Raw genomic sequence first — 22,539 nt, 5'->3', positions numbered from 1 at the left:
TCAGTTATTGTTAAATATCAAGATGTCAACTTTTTGATGTCATTGGTCTCCAGCTGGTACAGGTGCTTGTGAAACTATGGTTTCTTCCATTTCTGCATGGGAACTATTTATGTGTTTCGGAATCCACAAATTTCAAAAAGCCTGAAGACCTTTGTCCCTCCCCATGTCTTAGTTTAAAAGCCTGGTCAGTAGCTCATTTTATTGGAGGTCCACTTTGAGGAGGGTGGGACAAGTCGGCCCCCAAGAGACAGTAAACCAGTCCCATTGTCAAAGCCACTACTCCCTCTGTGTACGTTGGTGTGGGTTGGCAGCTGGGACTTGGTCAGCTGCTAATACTCAAAGGGCTGGACTTGGCCAGGTAAAGGAAATAATCCACATTGCTATGCCACCTGCAAAACATATCCTCATTAAGTTAAACAGGATACACTTGTCCAAAGTCAGTGTGAATAGGCCTCCACCCCAATGAGACAGTTTCTATTTGTGTAGTCTTTTTGTGTAGAAATTTGATGTTGCACTTTAATAAGTTCCATCTTGTGAAATGATGACTATGGATAATTCCCTGCAAGGGGTTGTTGCAGATGACTGTAGGGTGAGTGATGTCTTCAGCAGCCATAATGATTCGGGAAGGATTCCCTAAAAGGTAGCAAAGATTGACCGTGATTCCTTTAGGAAACTAGATAATGCTCAATAAAAACCAGTTGGCTGGCTGGCAATGGAGGTATCACAGGTAATAATCACATATGCTCCATAAAATGGTATGCTTATTTACCAAGACCGTTCCTATTCAGAAATAAAACTGGTGAAGCTTTTTGTGACAGGGAAGCAGGGCAGGCACTGGGGGAAAGTGCTCATTTTACATTTCTGCGTGTCAGGCTGCTGTTAAAGGCACAAGAGTAGCACCAAACACACAAACCCCAAATTCTTCTGCATAGACAGGGAAAAGCTGTCTGAAATGTCATATTCCCTCTTTTGAACATGCTCAGAGATCTTCAGAGGGGAAGCCTCTGCCCTGCCACCCTCACAGGCACACTTGGTGGGCATGTGGGAGAGGGCCTTCTCGGTGGTGGCTGCTCCCAGACTTTGGAACTCCCTCCCTGGAGAAGACAGTGCTCCCTCCTTGCTGTCCTTCCGCTGGCAGGTGAAGACCACCTCGTTCCAACAGGCTGCTGGGAACCAACTGCTTCGAATGAAAGGGCTGGTGCTGTGCTGTTTTTGGTGGATTGTATGGTTTTAATAAAAAAAATTAATACTGTAGATAGATGCACATTTAAGTTGTGTGCATTCAGCTTTACCTGCTTGGCAGAAAAACCTAAATGGCAGGTGTCTGGAGAAAAAAGAATGGCAGTCTCACCTGCCAATATGTTTTGAATGTATGTGCACTCCTTGGAACGTAACCCCTGCGTAAGTCAAGAGTTGCCTGTAATCACAAAAATAATAGTGTACTGTAGAACCCCCTTGGTCCCAACAGGCTTTTAGGAACGGGCTGCTTCTAATGAAAGGGCTGGTACGCCGCTTTTGTTGTGATTGCCTGTTTTCAAATAGTTTTATATAGTTTTAATTCTGTTACACAGCTCAGGACCTCAATACCTCTGCATACGAACCAACCGGACCCCTGCACTTGTCATCCAAGGCCCATCTGTGTGACACCGGGGGGGGGTGGCCTTTTCTGTGGTGGCTCCTCATGGTGGAATGCTCTTCCCCGGGAGGCTCGCCTGGTGCCTTTGCTACATCTTAGGCCCAAAGTGAACACATTCCTCTTCCCCCAGGCCTGCAGCCATTGAACAGTCTGGCCTTTTAAATGGGGCGGGGAAGAGGGTGGTTGTGATTTCTTGTAATTGCTTTATTGGGTTGTTTAAGTATACCATATGAATTACATTTTTGATGTTGCACCCCGCCCTGTGATCTTCGCAAGAAGAGCAGTATATGCATTGAATTAATCATAGTGTAAAGGATGCTTGAAAAATAGTTTCCCATCCACCCCAAACATTTCTCAGCTGATCTTATTTTTAATCTGTGCAACCGCCTTCGACCCCTGTGATGGGGGGGGCGGCGGTATAAGAATAAAAACAAGACAATAATAATAGGGCATAATAATAAATGATAATAAGAGATACTGAAAAGTAGGTAAATGAATCAGCCAGCCAGCCAGCGGCGTCTATCCCGCCTCTCTCGCCGGGCTCCGGCTGCTCCGCCTCCTCCTTCCCCGGCCGGCAGTTTCCGGCGCCGGAGGGCGGCGCTCGGCGCGGGCTCCGTGAGGGCGAAGCGGGCATGGCGGTGCCCGGCGGCGGCGGCGGGGGCTCGGCCTTGACGGTGACCGTCACCTACGGTGAGAGCGCGGGCGGGCGGGCGGGGGCGAGGCCGGGGCTTCGGGCCTAGCGGGCGGAGGGAGCCCGAGGGCGAGCGGGGCTCGGCGCGGGGAAGGGGCGGCCTCCCCGTCCGCCCCGGCCCTTGCGCCCCCGGCAGCCGCTCCCTCCCCATGGGTGTCGCCCCGCTGAGGGAAGGAGATGAGGGAGGGGGCGGAGGGGGTGGGCGGCTCACGCACACGGGCCCCCACAGACGCCCTCGCGCCCACATCCACCCATCCGCCCCCCCGTGCAGTTGTGCATTCATGCATCCATCCACCCGTGCATTCATTCACACGTACATCCATCCGTGCATTTGTACATCTACGTGTGCTTTCCTCCATACATACATACATTGATTGACCCCATTTCTGGAACCCAGGAGGTTCCAAGGCTAGAGTGCCTCAGAGCATGTGTGAATGGTTCCTCTTCATCCTGGAGAAGAGTGACTAGTGGGGTGCCACAGGGTTCTGTCTTATTCAACATCTTTATCAACGACTTGGATGATGGACTCAAGGGCATCCTGATCAAATTTGCAGATGACACCAAACTGGGAGGGGTGGCTAACACCCCAGAGGACAGGATCACACTTCAAAACGACCTTGACAGATCAGAGAACTGGGCAAAAACAAACAAGATGAACTTTAACAGGGAGAAATGTAAAGTATTGCACTTGGGCAAAAAAAATGAGAGGCACAAATACAAGATGGGTGACACCTGGCTTGAGAGCAGTACATGTGAAAAGGATCTAGGAGTCTTGGTTGACCACAAACTTGACATGAGCCAACAGTGTGATGCGGCAGCTAAAAAAGCCAATGCAATTCTGGGCTGCATCAATAGGAGTATAGCATCTAGATCAAGGGAAGTAATAGTGCCACTGTATTCTGCTCTGGTCAGACCTCACCTGGAGTACTATGTCCAGTTCTGGGCTCTTGCCAGTTTCTGTGATGTCACAATATCCTTTGGCAGCCAGAGGTGTCATAGTTCCTCTGCTGTGATGTCAGTGGGTGCCTGGACAGCTGGGCAACGGATGACTCGGAGAGACTGTAAAGAGACTGAATTTTACCTCCGCAATGAGCTCAGCAGGGTGACCCTAAGCAAGCTGTTCTTGCCCTCTTCCCAAATCTGTTTTAAGGGGGTGGGGAGAGGATATTGAACTGAAGTTTTTTTGGAAGTGCCACTGAAATTATATACAAATGGCTCAAGACATTCAAAGTCATTCTCTTGTATTATCAGCCACTATATATACATGTTTTTTACTAGGAGTAAGGTCAGTAAGAAAACCTCTGCAGCACAATCTGATAAATGTGGGTAATGCAAGCTGGCTGTTCATTGAATCCAGGGATGAGAAGGACCTTCATGGCTCTACTGGGGTCAGTAATAAAGACTGGCCAGTGGATAACAGTCTTTGAGGGATGCAGGCAGAGACCCCAATGTGGGTTGAGAGGCCTTTGGGTTCACACCAGCCTTCTTTGTTGTGTGCTGGCTGCAGCTGATGGGGTTGTAGTTCAAAGGCTGAGCCCCTGGGAGTGTACGCTAGGGGCCGTATTCAACTAAGTCATCATACTCAGAATAGACCCACTGAAATCAATGGACTTAAAGTTAGCCACACCCATTTATTTCAATGGGCCTACTCTGAGTATGATTATGGTTGAACCTTTCATGTGTGAAGCTTTACCCCATTGCTCTATCTCCATGTTAGGTAAACTTTATTTCTTAAATACTTGCTTGTAAGACTGTAGTTTGCAGCACATATGGGCTGAGCTAAACCCAGTTTGTAATCTGAGTATATTTTCATTATGCTATTTTCAGGTAGTGAAAAACACAGTCTTCAGGTTGCTTCTCAAGAAGAAGACAGTCAGCCAACAGTACGTGATATGGCTCTCTTAATTGAACAAGTAACTGGAGTTCCAATTTCTTTTCAGAAACTGATATATAAAGGTAAGCAATCTTTTTATATTTGCAGCACAATCCTATGCATGGCGACTCAGAATTAGGCTCCACTGAGTTCAATGGGGCTTACTCTCATGTGTATAGGGTTACATGCAAAATATCAGTTAGAACTGGTCTTAAATAACCATATACAATTGGGTGAGGTTTTTTTTTTGCTGAATAGCTATGCTAATTTCATCTCTTTTTTAAAATTGATTCATCCAGAGAACAGATCATGAATTAGTTAAAACTACAAAGTGAGTTTTATTTATCACATGCTGAAGTACGTGCATGTATTGTGAGAGAGAACAATTAATCACCAATATTCATTCTTCTGTTTTTCTTACTAATATATTTGCCCAGGCACTGTGTATTTGAGTCAAGCTTACACAACATTTGGCTCATCAACCTGAACATAGCCTACTAGGCATGTATGATATTTGGCACACCTCTCCTTTTTTACAGTTTCATGCATTACACAGGCGATATGAGAGGCTTGTTGAGCCCATGATAAAGAGCTATAACGGATGGTGGGCTCTGTTCACATTAATGGGTTACAGTGTGCTGGATCAGTTTTAATGTTTCAAATTTATTATAGTGCATATAGTTTGAAAAGGAACATGCTACACTAATTTCCGGGATTCTCGTAACCATTTTAAGGCATTAGGAACCTATGAGAGAAGAATAACTGGCTCTTGCCAATTGTTGAATTTTATTTTATTTTATCTTATCTTATCTTATTTTATTAAACTGAGTATCAAAGAAACACTAAAAACCTTTTCAGATGATTTCATTTGTCTTCTGTTTCTGTTTTGTTTTGAAAAAGTTTTGTTTTGTGCTTTCCTTTTAAAGAGAACTAAGCTGGATATTTTATCAAATAAACAGAGCTTCTTAAAAATTATGTTTAATGTTTAGCATGAGCACAGCCTGTTCCAGTATAAGCAGCTGATTCTCTGTGATGTCACAATATACTTTGGCAGTCAGAGGTGTCAAAGCTCCTCTGCTGTGATGTCAGTGGGTGCTTGGACAGCTGGGCAACTGACTCAGAGAGACCGCAAAGACCTTCAAATGTGAATTTTGAAATCTATGAACAACTGTTATGTCATTAAGGTGTGCCATAGGCTTCCAAGTGATACCTTGTATCAATATCAACAACAAGCATTTTTGGAGCCTTTTATGTTAATCAGGTGATGCTTTCAGCTTTATTCTGGTATAGGTGTATAAAAGGTATGCAAGTTGTTCCATATTTGTAAATGAACGTAAAACTGACTCTTCATTTTGTTTGCAGAAGTTTCCCAAATAAATTTGTAGGTTTCTTTGTTTTTCCTCGTAGGAAAATCCCTGAAAGAAATGGAACAGCCTTTGGCAACATTTGGAGTTAAAAACGGTTGTAAAGTCATGCTGATTGGAAAAAGGGTAACTTTGATTTTATGAAGCTGTCTTTCTCTCTCCCCTCTCTCCCTCCACACACACAAACACACATGGATGAACATATATCGTTGAGCTTCCTAATATGATAAGTCATATTTTCCCTCCTTGGTATTCAATAAGACATTTGCTCACTTGCTATTTCTTCCCAAGCGGAGAGCACTTTCTCCTTGCTCTTCAGTAAGGAAAACTGACTATGCTTTTGTTTCCTCGTTTTTTCACTTTTGGAGGGGGTACCGTATTTTTCGTTCCATAGGACGCACATTTCCCCCTCTAAAAATTAAGGGGAAATGTGTGTGCGTCCTATAGAGCGAATGCAGGCTGCGCCGCTAAGCCCAAAGCCAGAACAGGAAGACAGAGCACTGCGGAGCGCTCCGTCTCGCTGCTCTAGCTTGGGGACGGCTGGTGCACAGCCTCTCCAGGGCAGCGGGGTGCCTTCACCCCCCTTTCCTGCAGAAGCTAGCAAGGCTGTTCCCAAGCCAGAACAGCAAGACGGAGGGCTCCGTCTCGCTGCTCTAGCTTGGGGATTGCTGCGCGCAAACCTCTGTAGGGCAGCGGGGCGCTGTGCTCCAAAGGCTTCAGGGATCTTTGAGGCTGGCGGTGGGAGAAAGCAGCGCTTCCCCCCACCGCCAGCCCCACAAGCTCTGGTGAATGTACCTTGAATGCACCTTGTTTTAGAGGGGGAGAACAAGAAAAAAAAATCCCTGTTCTCCCCCTCCTATGGTCCGGTGCGTCCTATGGAGCGAAAAATACGGTAGTTTTATCCACTATTTGCACTGCTGCAGAGCCTCTTGCACAAGCATGAGCAGACGATGTCTCTCCATGCAGCACTGCAATGTGTTACAGGATGAGGGGTGGTAAATAAGGAAGGCTGCAGCACATAAACCTTAGTGGATCACAAAAAGATTTTGAAAAGGAGCTTGCACAAGCAGATGAACTTCTCTAAATTTAGTGTCAGCTATCCTGCAATACTCCTCCACTAACTTAGAAGCAGCTCTTCCACTCAAGCCCCTGATTTTAGTGGGACTTAGTGCCAAACTTGCTGTGGATTCTTTCCCCTTCTTCTAATGTCTTTTCTGCCTTCTGTCCTCTCTGTTCTTCCCATGTTGCTCTTTTTCTGTTCTTTTTGTTTTTGTTTATCTTAAAATGTATTATTTTGCCTTTTAAAAAATCGTTCACAGGGCAGCATGCAAAACATCTTCAAATAATGGAGCATTAATTAACCAATAACCTTGTTTTACTGGTTCCTACCCAATAAACTCTCTGTTCTCTACTGAAATTTTTATGTGCCTTGCATATCTGTGATAATCCTTACTTCCCTCTCCAACAGAACTGGAAGGAACACAAATCATCTAGACTGGGGTGGGGAACCTGTGCCCCCCCTTGATGTTGTTAGAGTACAACTCATATCATATTTGAACATTGGCCAGGCTGGCTGGAGCTGATTGAGTCCAGCAACATCTGGGAGACCACATATTCTTTACCCCTGATCTAAATAAACTTGCTTTTTGAAAAGGAACCCCTCCTTTTCCTAATGACGCAATTTAAAAAACATGCATCTTCCAAAATCTTAACTGTAGCTGCATATTACTGCTTGGGATACTGTTTTCTTTTGCCGAAGAACATGAAATAATAACTTCTAGGTACATATTAGTATTTGCCAACAGCAGTAATCATCTTTACTTGGTTGCACATCCATTGAAATAGTGAGTCTATTGAAAATTGATAACTGTTAGAGGTAGAGAGAAGCAAGCGTGCTGAATGGAGTAATAGCAAGCTTCTAAATCTTTGTTAATGTATGCTAAAATAAATGTATCATAAATGTTAGGATTGATGTAAACCTGTGCCATCTTGTTCTAAATTGCCCAGAATAGTCCAGAAGAAGAGACTGAATTAAAGAAATTGAAAGATTTGGAGAAGTCTGTGGAACAAATAGCAAAAAAAATAGAAGATGTTAATAAAGAGCTTGGAGGTATTCAAAAAGTAAGTTGATTTCTTATTTCAATAGTTTACCTAGCTTTATAATTTTTAGTTGCTGATACTATATTTCCTAATTTAAATGAATTTACTTCAAAAGATCGGTCACCTATCTTGATATTTATGCCTCTTCTAGAAAAATTCTCTAGCTATTTCTTGACTCCTCTTTAAATCCTTTAAAATAATAAAGGTGTATAATAGTATTTTGGAGGGACGTGGGTGGCGCTGTGGGTAAAACCTCAGCGCCTAGGACTTGCTAATCGTCAGGTCGGCGGTTCGAATCCCCGTGGCGGGGTGCGCTCCCGTTGCTCGGTCCCAGCGCCTGCCAACCTAGCAGTTTGAAAGCACCCCCGGGTGCAAGTAGATAAATAAGGACCGCTTACCAGCGGGAAGGTAAACGGCGTTCCGTGTGCTGCGCTGGCTCGCCAGATGCAGCTTGTCATGCTGGCCACGTGACCCGGAAGTGTCTTCGGACAGTGCTGGCCCCTGGCCTCTTAAGCGAGATGGGCGCACAACCCTAGAGTCGGGCAAGACTGGCCTGTATGGGCAGGGGTACCTTTACCTTTACCTAATAGCATTTTGATAAACAACATGATATTATCTAGATAAGATGTCTTCAGGTATTCTATGAGTAAATTTTTATGAGAAATTACAATTTCCATACAGGGATTTCTAGCAAAGAATCTTCAAACTGAAGCTCTTAACCAGTTGGACAAGCGGATCAAGGGAACTGCTGAACAGTTTATGAAGATTCTGGAACAAATTGATGCCATTGTGAGTAAACAATTATAGCAATAAGTTGTTGATCTCTGAAAGAACGTTTAGTTGTACTTTCAAGTAATATTGGCTTCGGAATAGTAGGCTTTCCTAGTCACTAAGTAGACACCAAATTAATGGCTTTTTAGGGCTTTTTTATGAACCTGTTGTTTCCCCACTGTTAAATAAGTATGTGTTACACTGCCCATTTTCTGTAACACAAAAACAATAGTTCCATATACACATTCTGCATAAGGCATCCTATTATCATTTATCAAATTATTCACTGTATCCAGTTTACTAAGGCTCCCACTCCAGAAAAGTGATACAGCCGTCCCCCCCACTCACGCAGGGGTTTGTGCATAAGTGAAATCACGTCAAGTGGGGAGCACCTTCTAAAAAGCCTCTAAATGCCTGCTTTCCCTACTCTCCAGCTCTCCACACAACTCTCTCTCTCTTCAGCTAGTTGAAGTTCTGGGGCCAGCTGGAGGACGTGTGGGACAGCAGTGGCTGCTACACTGCCCCATGTGTCAGCTGTTGGGTGGGGAGGCTGAGCAGCCTAAACAAAGCCCCACTGCACCTCAGGTCTCTTTGGGGCTTCCTCTGCCCTCACTGACGTCCTCTTCAGGCTCTGGAGAGGGCCTCTTTACGAGCCATGAGGACTCTCTAGCTCTCTCCCACCATTTCCTTGTATGATTCTATTTATTTATTTTCTGCCGCTGCACATATGCACAGTTGTGCACGAGTAGAACACGCGTAAGTGGGGCTAAGCCTGTATAGATATAGTTGCCCTCATGCATCAGAGGCATTTTGAACAGCAGTTTCCCTTTCCACGAACTGTGAAGATGGTACCAGAACTCTGGAAAGGAGGCAGGAATAAGCACCTTTCAAAGCTGTGTAGATGAGCTGCTAGTGTTCTAAAGAAAAATAGCTTTCTTGCACATTTGGAACTTCTCGTGTACTCCTCCAGACTAGCGCCCAAAACTTACAAATTCAAATGCAATTTGTCCTCATAGAAGCAAACATATGTTTAACGTTTTGCTCACAAATGGCAGAAAAGACAAAGAAAAGTGAATCCTGTTTTTATTTATTTATTTTTTTAAAAAACCTTTTTAAAAGTTGGAAGGACCATTTCATGCACAATGATTTCCCCACAGCAATATTGCTTCTCTGTAGGAAAGTATTTGCATTGTGTTTATCGTAACATCACAATTGGCAGAATGTGTCTGTTTCACCAAAGGTATACATGATAGAAGTCTGCAGTGCATCACAGCTTCTTACCATGTACACATGCAGCAAAATAGGTACATAACATGTTCCTCATGAGTGTATCTGCTCTTTCTTGCACATAAATAATAACTGAGTCTTAAGCTGTTATATTATAATGTGAGAGGTTTTCTTCTGCTAGGCTTGTGGGATTCTGGGTCCATTTGAAGTACAGTCTATTACACTGGCTCGGGCTTCAATAGCTTTAAGAGAACTAGGTTTTTGTCAATGTATTGTAGGTTAGGAAGACTAATACATAGCGAGGTTCAATATTCATCTGTAACTACAAAATCAGATTGAGGTTTTCATTTATTACAGTATGCATGCTAAATATTAGCTCTTTTTGTCCACAAAGAAATTGGGAGATACTTTCCTTTAACTACTTATTTTTTACAAAACATTTGTAAAATGTTTCTAGACAGCTTACAAGTACAGTGGTACCTCTAGATACAAACGGGATCCGTTCCGGAGCCCCGTTCGCATCTAGAGGTAAACGTATCTAGCGACGGTACGTCTGCGCATGCACGCGCCGCTTTTCGCTGCTTCTGCGCATGCGCGTGATGTCATTTTGAGCGTCTGCGCATGTGCAAGCAGCAAAACCTGGAAGTAACACGCTCTGTTACTTCTGGGTTGCCACGGAGCGCAACTCAAACACGCTCAACTTGAAGCAAATTTAACCCGAGGTATGACTGTAGATCAAATGTTTAAATGCCAAAACTTCCATTCCTTTTATCATTTCTTAGAATACATATTTTAGAACCTTATTTATAGGTTGCAAATCATTCATTCCTTTAGGTATTCAGCTAATTTTTATTCAGAGTAGACCTACTGCAATTAATGTATCTTAGTCGTATTCATTAATTTCAATGGGTCTTCTCTGAATAAAAATTATCTGAATACCACACTGAAAGTCCTGATTAATTACATTCTAGCTCCAACAGAGCTAGGAGAATGAGATCAAACACTTTTGTGTTAATAGCCAGTCATTGTGTTCCTCATTTATACTTGAAGAACTTGTTTAAACATGCATTAGTAACTTTAGAAAAATGAACTGATGTGCTTATGCAACTTCATTAGCAGATACAAGGGGGTGTCTGTAAGACTGCTAAAATAAAGATGCACCTTTAAATAATTAGATAACTGGTTTTTGTAAGCTTTTCAAAATATTTTGGAGATGAAAATACTAGTTTTGTAACCTTTAAAAACCTATTTTCTCTTTCAAATATTTGACTAATTTATGTTCTGACCATTGAATAACTAAACCTAGAGATGTTATAAATTTATTACTTAGTTAACTAAATAGCCATTCTTCTTTTTTCTTCTAAAAGAGCCCAGCGCAGCAAACATCAAAATATTAAAAAAGAATAAAAACATATTTGAGATATTGTAAAGCTAATTAGGAACCAGCTAAAAAACATTTCAAAGCACTTACAGCATCTAAAATCTTTAAGAGAGGGTAATGTGGGTTTTCCATAAAAATTTGAACTGGAAAATCTCTGAAAAAGTTACACTGCTCAACTGAAAAGGATGTGACTTAGTATTTTTATTTGACTTACATTGGTTAAAAAAAGGCCTTAAAAAAGTAATTCTGATTTTACATGCTGTGTAAAATCTGAAACGTTTTTCCAGTAGCCTAAAGTAGTTGAAGTATTTGCTTAATCTGTACTTGGTGCAATTCAAAAAGATCAAATTCTTCACTTGGAAATGATTTTTATTGGAATGTTTTAAGAAGGCATAGACCTTGGGGGTTGCATAATACAATGTTTACCATAATAATTACTGTATTTTTTGCTCTATAAGACTCACTTTTTCCCTCCTAAAAAGTAAGGGGAAATGTGTGTGCGTCTTATGGAGCGAATGCAGGCTGCGCAGCTATCCCAGAAGCCAGAACAGCAAGAGGGATTGCTGCTTTCACTGTGCAGCGATTCCTCTTGCTGTTCTGGCTTCTGAGATTCAGAATATTTTTTTCTCTTGTTTTCCTCCTCCAAAAACTAGGTGCGTCTTGTAGTCTGGTGCGTCTTATAGAGCAAAAAATACGATAATAATGCAGAGTTGTATGGAAGGGCACAAATTGGAAGATGAAATTGAAGTCCAAACAGATGAACCCATCCCAACATTTTAATATTTCATTATTACTAATGTAGCAGTCCTCTTTGTCACTACAATAGTTCTGTGATGTAGGCTAGTTATTCCCACTGTAAGATGGAGAACTGAGATCGACTTGCCTACAAACCATCCAGGGAGCCAGGCCTGAGTGAAAAAGGATTGCAATCTGGTCCAAGTCCAAAATATCTGTTGGACCACACTGGCCAATATGGATCCTAAGAAGGTTCTACAACAACTATGTGAGATACAGCTTGATACAGATCAGGGAGAAATTGCCTTCCCACCCCTAAAAAAAGCAGTGATCATAAAATTATAATTATAAAAGCAACAATATCCAGAAAATAAAAAGCAACAGGGACAGCACACTGAGAATAGATAAGACATTCAAGAATGCCTTACTGAAAAATTCATTAGAATAATAATGTTGTTAATTGAAGCCTGAAGATAAAGTGATCCGGCCTGATTTCTCAAGGCAGAGGCTAGTTTCATAGCTTGGCCACAACCAACAAGATGCACCTCTGATGGTAGTGGGATGCAGAACTCCTCTGGAGACTGAAGTGTGCAGACAGGTTCATATGGGTAGAGGGAGGTTCTTCAGATATCAAAGTCCCAAACCAGCTCTGAATTGAAACAGCCCATCTGAAAACATTCCAAATGAATAATGAACCAGGCTCCCTCTGCAAGATGTTGCTATCACCAAGCCCTTAAATTGCAGTTGGTGACAGGGTCTTGCACAAGCACCCCAAGCATTAAATTATCTTGATTGATGAACTTTATTTTAATTGAATATTCAAATGTTATTGTAACTCAAGGTGTATTGCTAACTTCACCTCTTAAAACCTTGAATAGTTGGACAACGTATTCCTGGAGAGGAGACGTAAGCTGACTTAAGGTAAAAAGGAAAGATGGTGAGATCTGATTTGAATGTTACTGTAATGTTTTTCTCACACCACCAACTCAGAGTTGGTGACGTTAAGATCTGTTTGGTGCTGTGATCCTGTGTTTGCCAGTTGCCTAGTGAATATGAGCTTTCAAAACACAGTCTTGGGGATTTTGTTGAGTGTTCACAACCAGGGCTATTTCTGAGCGGATTCCTTAAGTAACTGATGTGAAGCCTGCAGTTATGACAAAATTACAAATGTCATGTTCCAATCATATATATTATCTATCTATATAGAAGAGGCGTAAGGTGCCCTTCAGATATTCTTGGACCAGCTCTTATCAGCTCCTGTAAGCATAGCCAATGGTCAGGGAGTTTCTTTATTAATTGAATTTATATCTCACCCTTCCTTCGTGAGGAGCCCAGAGTTGTAGTCTGACAACACTCAGTGGGCCACAGGTTCCCCATCCGTGGTTCAATACTGACATGACAATTTGTTTCTCCCTATCATTTTTAACAAGTTTCCCTTGGTTCCCTGTAATGCACTTTTGAATTATCTATGACAATTAAGTGAGCTTCTTGTATTACTTTGGAAATTCTTAATTGCGTTTTCCTCTTGCTCGGCACAGTGTTCCCTGCAAAATGCAGGCCTTCCTCTTACAGAAGGTAAATTGTGTTTTAGAACTCTCCACTGAGGGAAACGTTTAACCTAACTAACACAGTCCCTATTTTCGGAATAGAATAAACCTGCCATAACACCATTTAGGATCCAGAATGGTTCAGAGGATACTTCTTGGACAGTCTGATGTATGCTTTGGTGGCTAAGAGTATGAGCCAGGAAATCACTGGTTCAAGCCTAGCCTCAGTCACAAAGTCACCAGGTGGACTTGGGCATGGAAGTGTCTCAGCTGTAGCCTCCATCAGCAGTATGGGATGATAGTACTCTAGGACGTTGTATTGAGCACTTGAGAATCCTTGCTTGATATTTATCTATTTTATTTAATATAACCTGCCTATAACCTGTATAACCTGCCTTTCAGCAGGCTCCCAGGGTCTCTTACAAAAAGTTAGAATTACAGTGGCTGATATTCAATGTTCATTATACTCACAGTAGACTCATTGAAATTAGTGGACTTTCCATTTCAGTGTGCCTGTTCTTAGTGTGTTTAAACATTAAATATCACCCAAAAAATTTAAAACAACCACTTTGAAATAAACACAGTATGAAAGAGCATTGTTATTTAAGTAATCTTTGTGCCCAAATACATTTGTGCAGTCAGTAGATTTTTCACCATATCAGTCTAATTTGGCAGACTGAGGTGTCCTCTGAACCACTTTGTTCCACTGGGATAATACATCAATCCTTCTCCAAGTTCATAATTTTATGTCTCTTGCTTATCAATAGTATCTACCGTATATATACTGTGCACTAATAATTATGTTCCAAGATAATTCTCATAATTCTGTGCCAAGAAATCTGGGACCTGTATATATTTTATTTTATTTTTAATACCTTGTTTTTCATAATTCTGCTTTTCCCAGTTATGTGGTAGGTTAAGAACTATGCTTGCCCGTGATGCCTTGTGCCGACAGCTAAAAATCCATCCCAGTCCATCCTCTGATTTAGGTTTCAAAGTGTGGGGGTCACTTTCTCCATTCTTCACAACATTGGAGGCTAGCAGTATTTAGTGGGGAAGGACAACTGATAATTTAATACCTGGTGAAAATTTTCAAGTTGGTCAGGCATAACTGTAAAATATACATACATACATATATATATATATATATATAGGCGACCGTTGTTGAAAACCTGTTTAGTATAGATTTTAAATCCCAAATGAAAGGTCAATATTTCATCCATATTGGTTCATTCTGAAAAGTTGTTATTTAAAAAGAAACTCTCTGTGGAGATCACTGTGATGTGTCTGCACCATGATTTCTATAATTAGCTAACATTTCTGGGCCCATAATTGGGCCTAAGCAAAACTAAGGTGACACTAGTGTCAGCTTATATTCAAAAGAACCCTGTGTTTAGAGTTAAATGGTTATGGAAGCGGCATTCAAAATTAGCTTGTAAATGACAAGGAGGACATTTTTTGCATTTGAAATATATAGATTCAGGAGAGAAAGAATTAACACAAGACTACCCAGGGTGCAATGAACACAATTTGGGTGTGTAATAAATGGGTTGGATAGTTTTAGGGTCTGCCTACAGAATAAATTCAGGAGAAGGCACACTCCTCTGTCAAGTTTAACCAAGAGCCTCACATGTGGACCTGAATTCCACTTTCATAGCACTTTGTGTTGCTTGATGAGGGACTTGTGTGAAGAGGAACTTGGCATTCTGGTTTTTTGTTTGTCTGTTCTTTTGAAGGCTAGGTGGCGGCAGCTTCCAGTGGAAATGTTAAGAGCTCTAGTATCTATTGTAACTGAGTCTTTCATTTTGGTAAGCCTGCTTTGCAGATGCTATAACTGTTCAAATGGCCTAGGATTGCACATAACTTGTGAGAAGACACACAAAGTCATATCTATCTGCTCTGCAGTAATTTATGGCAGAAGTGGGGAACGGGATCCAGCCGGCAGACCAGATAATCATCCCCCCAACAGGCCAACTTTGACAGGTGGACAGTGCTACCCACTTGTCAGTTTCCTGACCCCACAGTGGAATCATGTGTCCATTTTAGACCACTGCAAAGCATTTTGCCAGTGCCACAATCAGCTGGTTATCAAAACTTGTGAAGGCAGATGTATGGCACAGCGCATGACCTGATTTCGGGTTCTTGCGAAGCCCCTTGCACATCACTTTGTAGGTATGGTCAGTGCTGCTGTGTCACCTACATGGACAGAGTATCTAATGAATTTCGATTATATAGGTGATTGGTTCTGTTTAGGCTGTCATTAGAATTGTGCATATACCTACTGAGGTACCAATTGCAAAAACTATATTTGGACACACAACTTTATATATTGCTTTTATAATTAGACACCATCCATTTTGTTTTGCCACAGACTCTCCCAGAAAACTTCAGTGACTGTAAACAGAAAAAGAAGGGGCTAGTGAAAAAAGTTCAGGTAAGTCCTGTACCAAGTGTAACTGTGTTCATCTGATTAGGAAGTGGAACTTCCAAGTCTCTTGAAAAATCACGTGGCCTCTGTTAAAATCTCAAAAACAAAACTCCAAACTTTCAATCATTTGATATGCATATAGACAATCTCATTAAGAAACAGAGAAATAATTTTAAAAAGCAAATAAGTGTATACATGTTTGTATCAAGAAGTGAAGAAAAAACAAGCATCGTCCTAGCTATGTGTTTATTACCATTTGTACTGGTTACATTTCCCATGGAGGACCTTGGAATTGCATTTTAAATTTCAGAAAATATAAACAAAATAGTAGTCCAGAATAGCATGCAGTTTGACAAAAGCACCTAGAAGTCACATTGCTCATCAGTCTCAGGCTCTCTCCCACTCCTCAGAGGAGCATTCAGTAGTTGAACACCTGATCATCTTTTTTTTCTTGCAGACTTTCTTGCAGATAGCAAACATTTATATTTGAATAGCTGAATGGCAACAATTTCATGGATTCCCAGTGTTAATCTACTGGTTCCTAAGTAGTCAAACTATTGCTGGCAAACTGGGAGTGAGCCTTGGGAATGCATTCAAATTAAAGAGGGTAAAGAAAGCTAGAGGCTTTCCTTAGGCTGGCTTCCAAATCGCAAACTGGTTGTTGCTACACCAGATCTTAGATATGTTTTAATAGAAAGAGTTACTTGTGCCTATAACTCATAAGCTAAGTTGTTCTTGTTGTCTTTCCTATATAAAAAAAATACTATGCTTGGTTTTTAGATACCCTATTGCATTAAGCCTCATTGTCCTTAATTTTGCTTTTAGGGTTTCCTTGCACAGTGTGATACAGTGGAAGGCAGTATTGGTCAAGAAATTGATAAACTGCAGTTGAAGAACATGGCCCTGGCAGAATGAGGCATTATTTTAAGTAACTAGGAGAAATAATTGCTCTGTGAGCAAGAAGAAGAGTTTGCTCTTGATTTTGGAGCACCTGTTTAGTATTCAAAATTTTATTTTAAGCAGAGTCCAGTAATCCTGTTGCATGTTGACCATTGCTTACTGGTTGTCACGTGTTCTGCTTAGATGTAAAGCTCTTCTTTCCAAAAAATAATACAACACATTCTGCTGTTTTTCTTGACTATATTTCAAAACATGCCTTTGTGTGATCATATTTGTTTCAGCTAAACTACATGTTGCTTTCCTTCATTAATCGTTCAGAGCAACTACTGTAACTATGATGCTGTTAAGTAAAATTGTATGTGTTCTCAGATGTAGGAAAGATTTAACCACCTGAGGTTTTATCTGTCTTAACTTTCAGGATGCCTAAATTTGAATGTACTGTAAGATGTATTGTGCTTTTAACTAGTGGCTGAACATCGATAAGGTCCTTGATGGTCATTTTTACATATTTGTGATATATTGTGTATATGTTCTGTGTTCTCTTTGGGTAGTGGAGGACATTCTGCAGCAGGAAATTCCCATCAGACTTCCTGTCTCCTACGGTGGGGGAGGGGGGCAGAGTTAGTCACATGAATGATGAATGTGGCACAACAGCCTCACAAGAGTTTGGCCTACGCCAGCTACTTGGTTAGCCGCGTGCTTCTGTTGTGCAGCCTGCTGAGCAAAACATTGATTCCCCTGTGCAGCAGCTCCCACCCCACCTATCCCAGAGTCTCTCCTCCATACAGCTAGCAAAGGCATGGAAATTCACCAAAACCAAATCCTGAGGAGAATTATGGGTCCTGTAGTGCCTAGGTGCTTCACTTGCCTAGGGTGATGAGGATAATGTGTACAGTTTTACACATAGCTACCCTTAGGAAGTCTCAGCAACATGCAGGCAAGCAGCTTGGCATGTGTGCCTGGTCAGTGCGGGGAGGAAGCAACATAAGCAGCAACTGCTCACGATGACCCCCTCCGCTCTCTGATGGTATCCATTGGAAAGGGTGTGGTGTGGGGGGTCCATTCTAATGCCCTCCAGCTGCTGGGCACCACAGGGGTCCACACCTTGACCACAAAGTGCACAACCCTGCAAAAATTCAATTAGAGGGAAGAGGGTGTGATTGCTGGTGATTGCTTTCCTGCTGCGTTAAGATGACAGACGGTGCTTTCTTAACATTGCGTGCTGCTGAATCAGGCTAAGCTAAGCAGCAGCAGTGGGCTGAGAACATTGGTGTAAGCAAAAAGTGGCAGGCTGTCTCACCTGCTTCTCACCCACCCCTCTGTAAGCAGATAAGGAAGCCCTTTCCATAGTGTAACCTGCTGCTAGAACCTATTACAAGCAAGGAGGAGGGAGAGCTCTCTGGGAAGAAGCCCAGAGAACCAGAGTCTACGTCTACCTCTTTATTTGCCCCAGAGAATTTCCAAGCCCTGCTGCTCAAAGCAGTTATGAAGCCTAGAGGCGGCAAGTAGAGGTTTGCAAGCGAGGGGAAGCCTGTGAAGGAATTTATAATCCTAGCTGGAACTCTGTGAATCTCAAATGAAAGGAAGAGGAGTGGGATTCCCCCACCCCTTTTAGCAAATCAACTCAGGAATGATCATGTTATACTACCTACCCAAGAGCTGTCCGGAGACCTTTCCTTCCAAAAAAGGAAAGGGGTTGCAAGGGACTGAACAAATGAATTTGCCCTCTGCAGATTCCATGAGGCTTCTGCCATCTGTAATTTCCTCAGCAGCTTACTCTTCTTTTCACCAAGGCCTTAAATGTGGATGTACAAGTTCTTTCAGTTCTCCACCAGAGCAATGGACAGAGTTGTCTTACTCAGATGCAAGTTTCAGCTCAGAAAGTTGGTCAGTAGTCCAGGCTTCAGCTAAATTCAAAGTAGCCACCCCCCCCCCTTTGAGGAAAATCTTAAAGCTATAAAAACAAAAGATTAAAGGTTGTGCCTTCTACAGTACTTCAGTCTTACAACATCTTACTCAAATTAAAGTGTATCGGAGACACTCGTGGCCAAACGGGGTGGCATTAGCAGCAGCAGTGTTCTCCAGTCACAAAGTGTTGGTCAGACTCCTGGGGTCGGGGGCAATAGCAAATGGCAGGCTGTCACCAAAGGGAAAAGGATGTTGACAAAATTCTATCTGGTATAAAACTAGCATATTCCAGAGACTATCGGGTAAGGAAATGGTAAACAACATATGTGCTTGATTTCCCCTCCCTTCCCCCTGGTTTGCTGGAGCTTCCTTCTCTCAGGAAAATATACCTGCTGCTAGCTGTTATCTCATTTAATGAACATCAGGGTGATAGAACCAGTACCATCCAAAGAGAACTTCTTTGACATTTTATATATTTTACAATGTGAAAAAATATGGAAACTGGAGAGCCATGCTGGATCTCAAAACTCTTGAATAAACATCTAAATTGTAAGTGGAAACTTTTGAGATCTGTAACACACACACTAAAAGCAAACAACTTTCTGGTCTCCACAAAGGCCAACTCCACATGCCTGTTCTCCCATGTTCCTATGGCTTCAAAACACATTTTTGAAACAAAGCTGTGCTTCAGCTTTGCCTCCACCCAGAGACTGTTCACCAAGATCATGGTGTCAGTTGCAGCAAACCTCTGACTCCACTACCTGGAAGATACTATCAGATCTTAAGAGTGTGGGGACTGTGGGACAAGTGTGCAGTGTCTCCAAAGCCATGGTTTCCTTATAAAGAAGAAAAAAATTGCTTCCTACAGTGAAGTGCTTGTCATACCTGAGAAGTCATCTTCAGCACTATTCAGTATAAATTGTTCCTGTTTCAAGAATGGTAGAAAAGGAGGGAGACCATGAGACTAGGTTATCTCCTGTCCTAGTGTTTTGACATTATTTTTTATAAAAAGATTTTCCAGCAGGTTTTTAATTTCCCTACTTGGGGTTTTTGTTTCCTTTAGGCTTGTGTCTATGCTGTTTGTTAGTCATAATGTTTTACTGTGCATTTGAAAGAACAGTTCTGGTTTACTTCAATCGGTGCCAATATGCTAAATGTTTTTATACCTTTAGCTGCTTTGGGAAGCTCCAATTGGGGAGGAAAAGCAGGTTACAAATATGAATAAAATGTCAGCCTAAGAATTGTACTCTTGCTACCAGGAGTTGCTAGAACACTCATGTCAACCCATGAGGTGCACCAGGAAGAAACACTGCTAATGTAAGTAGTCCACTGTCTTTCTCTATGGGAGGTGGAGCACATCGGGGAATATATTTAAATGCAGGGAAACCTGCCCCCTCCAATCCACCTTATCACAGACTTCTTTTGAAACTCCCTCTGTTTCAGTGTCCAGGGCTGCTATATGAGGAAGCCAGTCAAACCAATTCCTGCAGAATTAGTAACAGTTCTTTGGAGACACAGCAGAAATTAAATGGCAGGATTCTGCAACAACATTGAAAGTAACACTATAGGCAACAAAAAGTTATGACTCGTCATACCAAATCACAAACCTGGAAAAAAGAAGTTGTGAATGCTAGGATGCTGAGCTGGAGAGACTGTGGCCCAGGTCTCAACTCAATGAAAGGTATGGCTGTGTCCACAGCCTGGTGGTGGTGGTGGGAAATAATGTAGCTGCAGCAGATGCCTGTGAACCTTTTGTCTGAAGCCTGCACTCAGCAGGAGCGGAACACCGGGTTCTGTGGCTCTTGTAGGATTAATGAGGATGTATGTGAAACTCCTCAACCTGTTCAAAGAACAAAAACAACTGATAAGAAATTGTTATTGCTAAATTCAGTGGTACCTTTCAGTAAACATGCCTGGGATAAGGCAACTAATTAGCCAGCTCTTAATTAACAAAATGTGTATATATACCACTTGATTGTAAGAAAATCTCAATGCAGTTTACAAAAATATAAAACATTAACATGATCAATTTAAAAAGTTAAAAAATTACTGTATATAAAAACGTTCCAAGGTATTATTAAAGCTAACAGTAGCTAAAAAGAAATAAAACACACAGGTGGCACTTTGTGTTAAACCACAGAGCCTAGGACTTGCTGATCAGAAGGTCGGTGGTTCGAATCCCCGCGATGGGGCGAGCTCCCATTGCTCGGTCCCTGCTCCTGCCAACCTAGTGTAGCACCCTGCTTGTGGTTAACGCTTAGCTGGAATGAAATATTCAACGCAGCAATAGAGAAATTAAAATAATAATTTATTTGTCAGACAAATAAATGATAGGCACAGTGGTATATGGTTACCAAAGCTCTGCCCACTCCAGCCCTGATGGGCAGCACTTATATTTCCTCAGCCCAGCCCCCTTGCTCCTCCTTTGGCTGTCTCTGTCCAATCAGCCTGGTTGAAATTCCTATTGGCTGTTTGCTAGAACCAATCATAAAAGATACACCCATTTCCTATTACCTTTTATGGGAGACAAAGAGCTATATTTCCTTCTATCCATAAATGGCAGACAAGTAGCCATATATCTTACATTTGCCTCGACAAGGCACCTTAATTACCAGATCACCTTTTGCCCTGTTGCCCCTGCATTCCAAAACAAATGGCTAAAACAAATGGCTCATGGTATTAAATTCTATCTAAACAGAGATCTTGGGTTCACCTTCTCACACACCTTCAATGAAATAAGAATCTAACATAAGAATCTAACATTTCTTACTTTCTAAATCCTTTGCATAATTACATTAAGCCAACAAATTTCATACATAACATAGATAGCTTTTTAGAAGAAAAGGCCTTTGCAAAGTAAAAAGGAACTCAGTAAAAACAGCTTCAAAAGCAGCTTCTTCAATTTACACCCCCCTTTCCCAGCCAGCTGCTCTTCCCATTAGCTCTTGCCCTTTAACCTTAGGAAAATATGGCTAGAGTCTGATGGGAGGCACATGGTATTATTTTCTGTTAAACAATAAATCTTACTATTTACCAACTCTTACTTAGTGTCTTTGCAGCTTGATTGTATTCTGTAATATGTAGGGTCAGTATAACCTTTGCTCCTAGCCTGTAATTTCCTTTTACAACTTTGAGAAACTTGTCTCCTGGTACTGCTATAAATCAGGGGGGCCCTGTTCAGGAGGATAAACAACTGCCAAAGTACTTAGCCAGCTGCTTTTCTTCCTGGCATGAAACATACAAACATTTGCAAATATATCTTTAAGCTCATTTTAAAATACAGGCCTTGATCAGATGCCTCACTAGCAGTTCAAAAGCACCTCAAAGTGCAAGTAGATAAATAGGTACCGCTCCGGCGGGAAGGTAAGCGGCGTTTCCGTGCGCTGCTCTGGTTCGCCAGAAAGCAGGTTAGTCATGCTGGCCACATGACCCAGAAGCTGTACACCAGCTCCCTCTGCCAATAAAGCGAGATGAGCACCGCAATCCCAGAGTCGGTCACGACTGGACCTAACGGTCAGGGGTCCCTTTACCCTTTACCTTTTGTTTTAAGTGATCTTATGAATGTATCCAAAGAAGAGAAAAGTTTGGAAGCCTGAAAAGTTTCTTTGAGCACTCAAGATTTTCTTTCTTGGGAGAAAATTTCTTTTGAAAATCTGTGAAGATTACACGTTCTAAAACTATAGCCAGCTTCATGTTTGCTTTGGTAGCACATATACTAGTGATGCCTTTTCAAAACAAAACAAAACAAAAAACAACTGTTTCGGTCTATTGTATGTATTGCACTTTAACTGACACATTTCTCTTTAAATATGTAGTGTTGTTCATCACGGGGGGGGGGGCAATCATTGGGCCAACCTTTCCCCTGGTATATATATATATATAAAACTGTACAATATCATACCATACTATATGCAGGAGGCAGGCTTCAGCTATTCCTTGTACTGAAAGTACTCTGAAAAAAATCTGGTCTATACTGCA

The 22,539-nt window shown here is 41.8% G+C and overlaps 1 protein-coding gene and 2 long non-coding RNA genes across 5 annotated transcripts; 1 reads left to right on the top strand and 2 right to left on the bottom strand.

Moving 5' to 3' along the window:
• Positions 1 to 488: 488 nt before the first annotated feature.
• LOC308572510 lies at positions 489 to 2,764 on the bottom strand. Its single transcript, XR_014001788.1, has 2 exons — positions 2,693 to 2,764; positions 489 to 633 (listed from the first exon to the last, which is right to left on the bottom strand). It is a non-coding gene; the product is annotated as an uncharacterized lncRNA (long non-coding RNA).
• Positions 2,204 to 19,121, top strand: BAG1 (BAG cochaperone 1). Of its 3 annotated transcripts, XR_014001774.1 has the most exons (8): positions 2,204 to 2,326; positions 4,155 to 4,283; positions 5,608 to 5,690; positions 7,572 to 7,685; positions 8,346 to 8,453; positions 12,657 to 12,699; positions 15,697 to 15,759; positions 16,579 to 16,655. XR_014001774.1 is itself a non-coding variant. In XM_081168630.1 (7 exons), the coding sequence occupies exons 1-7, from the start codon at positions 2,269 to 2,271 to the stop codon at positions 16,666 to 16,668; spliced, it is 645 nt and encodes a 214-aa protein (XP_081024756.1). In that variant the 5' UTR covers positions 2,205 to 2,268; the 3' UTR covers positions 16,669 to 19,121. The 3 variants fall into 3 exon arrangements, 2 of the variants coding, with proteins under 2 accessions (XP_081024756.1, XP_081024757.1); XM_081168630.1 differs by lacking the exon at positions 12,657 to 12,699 and having other exon boundaries at positions 2,205 to 2,326; positions 16,579 to 19,121; XM_081168631.1 differs by lacking the exons at positions 2,204 to 2,326; positions 12,657 to 12,699 and adding an exon at positions 3,373 to 3,612 and having other exon boundaries at positions 16,579 to 19,121.
• On the bottom strand, positions 14,177 to 21,957 carry LOC308572504. The gene is made up of 2 exons (XR_014001779.1): positions 20,169 to 21,957; positions 14,177 to 14,404 (listed from the first exon to the last, which is right to left on the bottom strand). It is a non-coding gene; the product is annotated as an uncharacterized lncRNA (long non-coding RNA).
• Positions 21,958 to 22,539: the final 582 nt, after the last annotated feature.

This window comes from Podarcis bocagei, assembly GCF_964188305.1.
Source record: "Podarcis bocagei genome assembly, chromosome: 13".
Lineage (NCBI taxonomy): Eukaryota > Metazoa > Chordata > Lepidosauria > Squamata > Lacertidae > Podarcis > Podarcis bocagei.
This window is presented reverse-complemented; position numbering and strand designations above follow the sequence as displayed.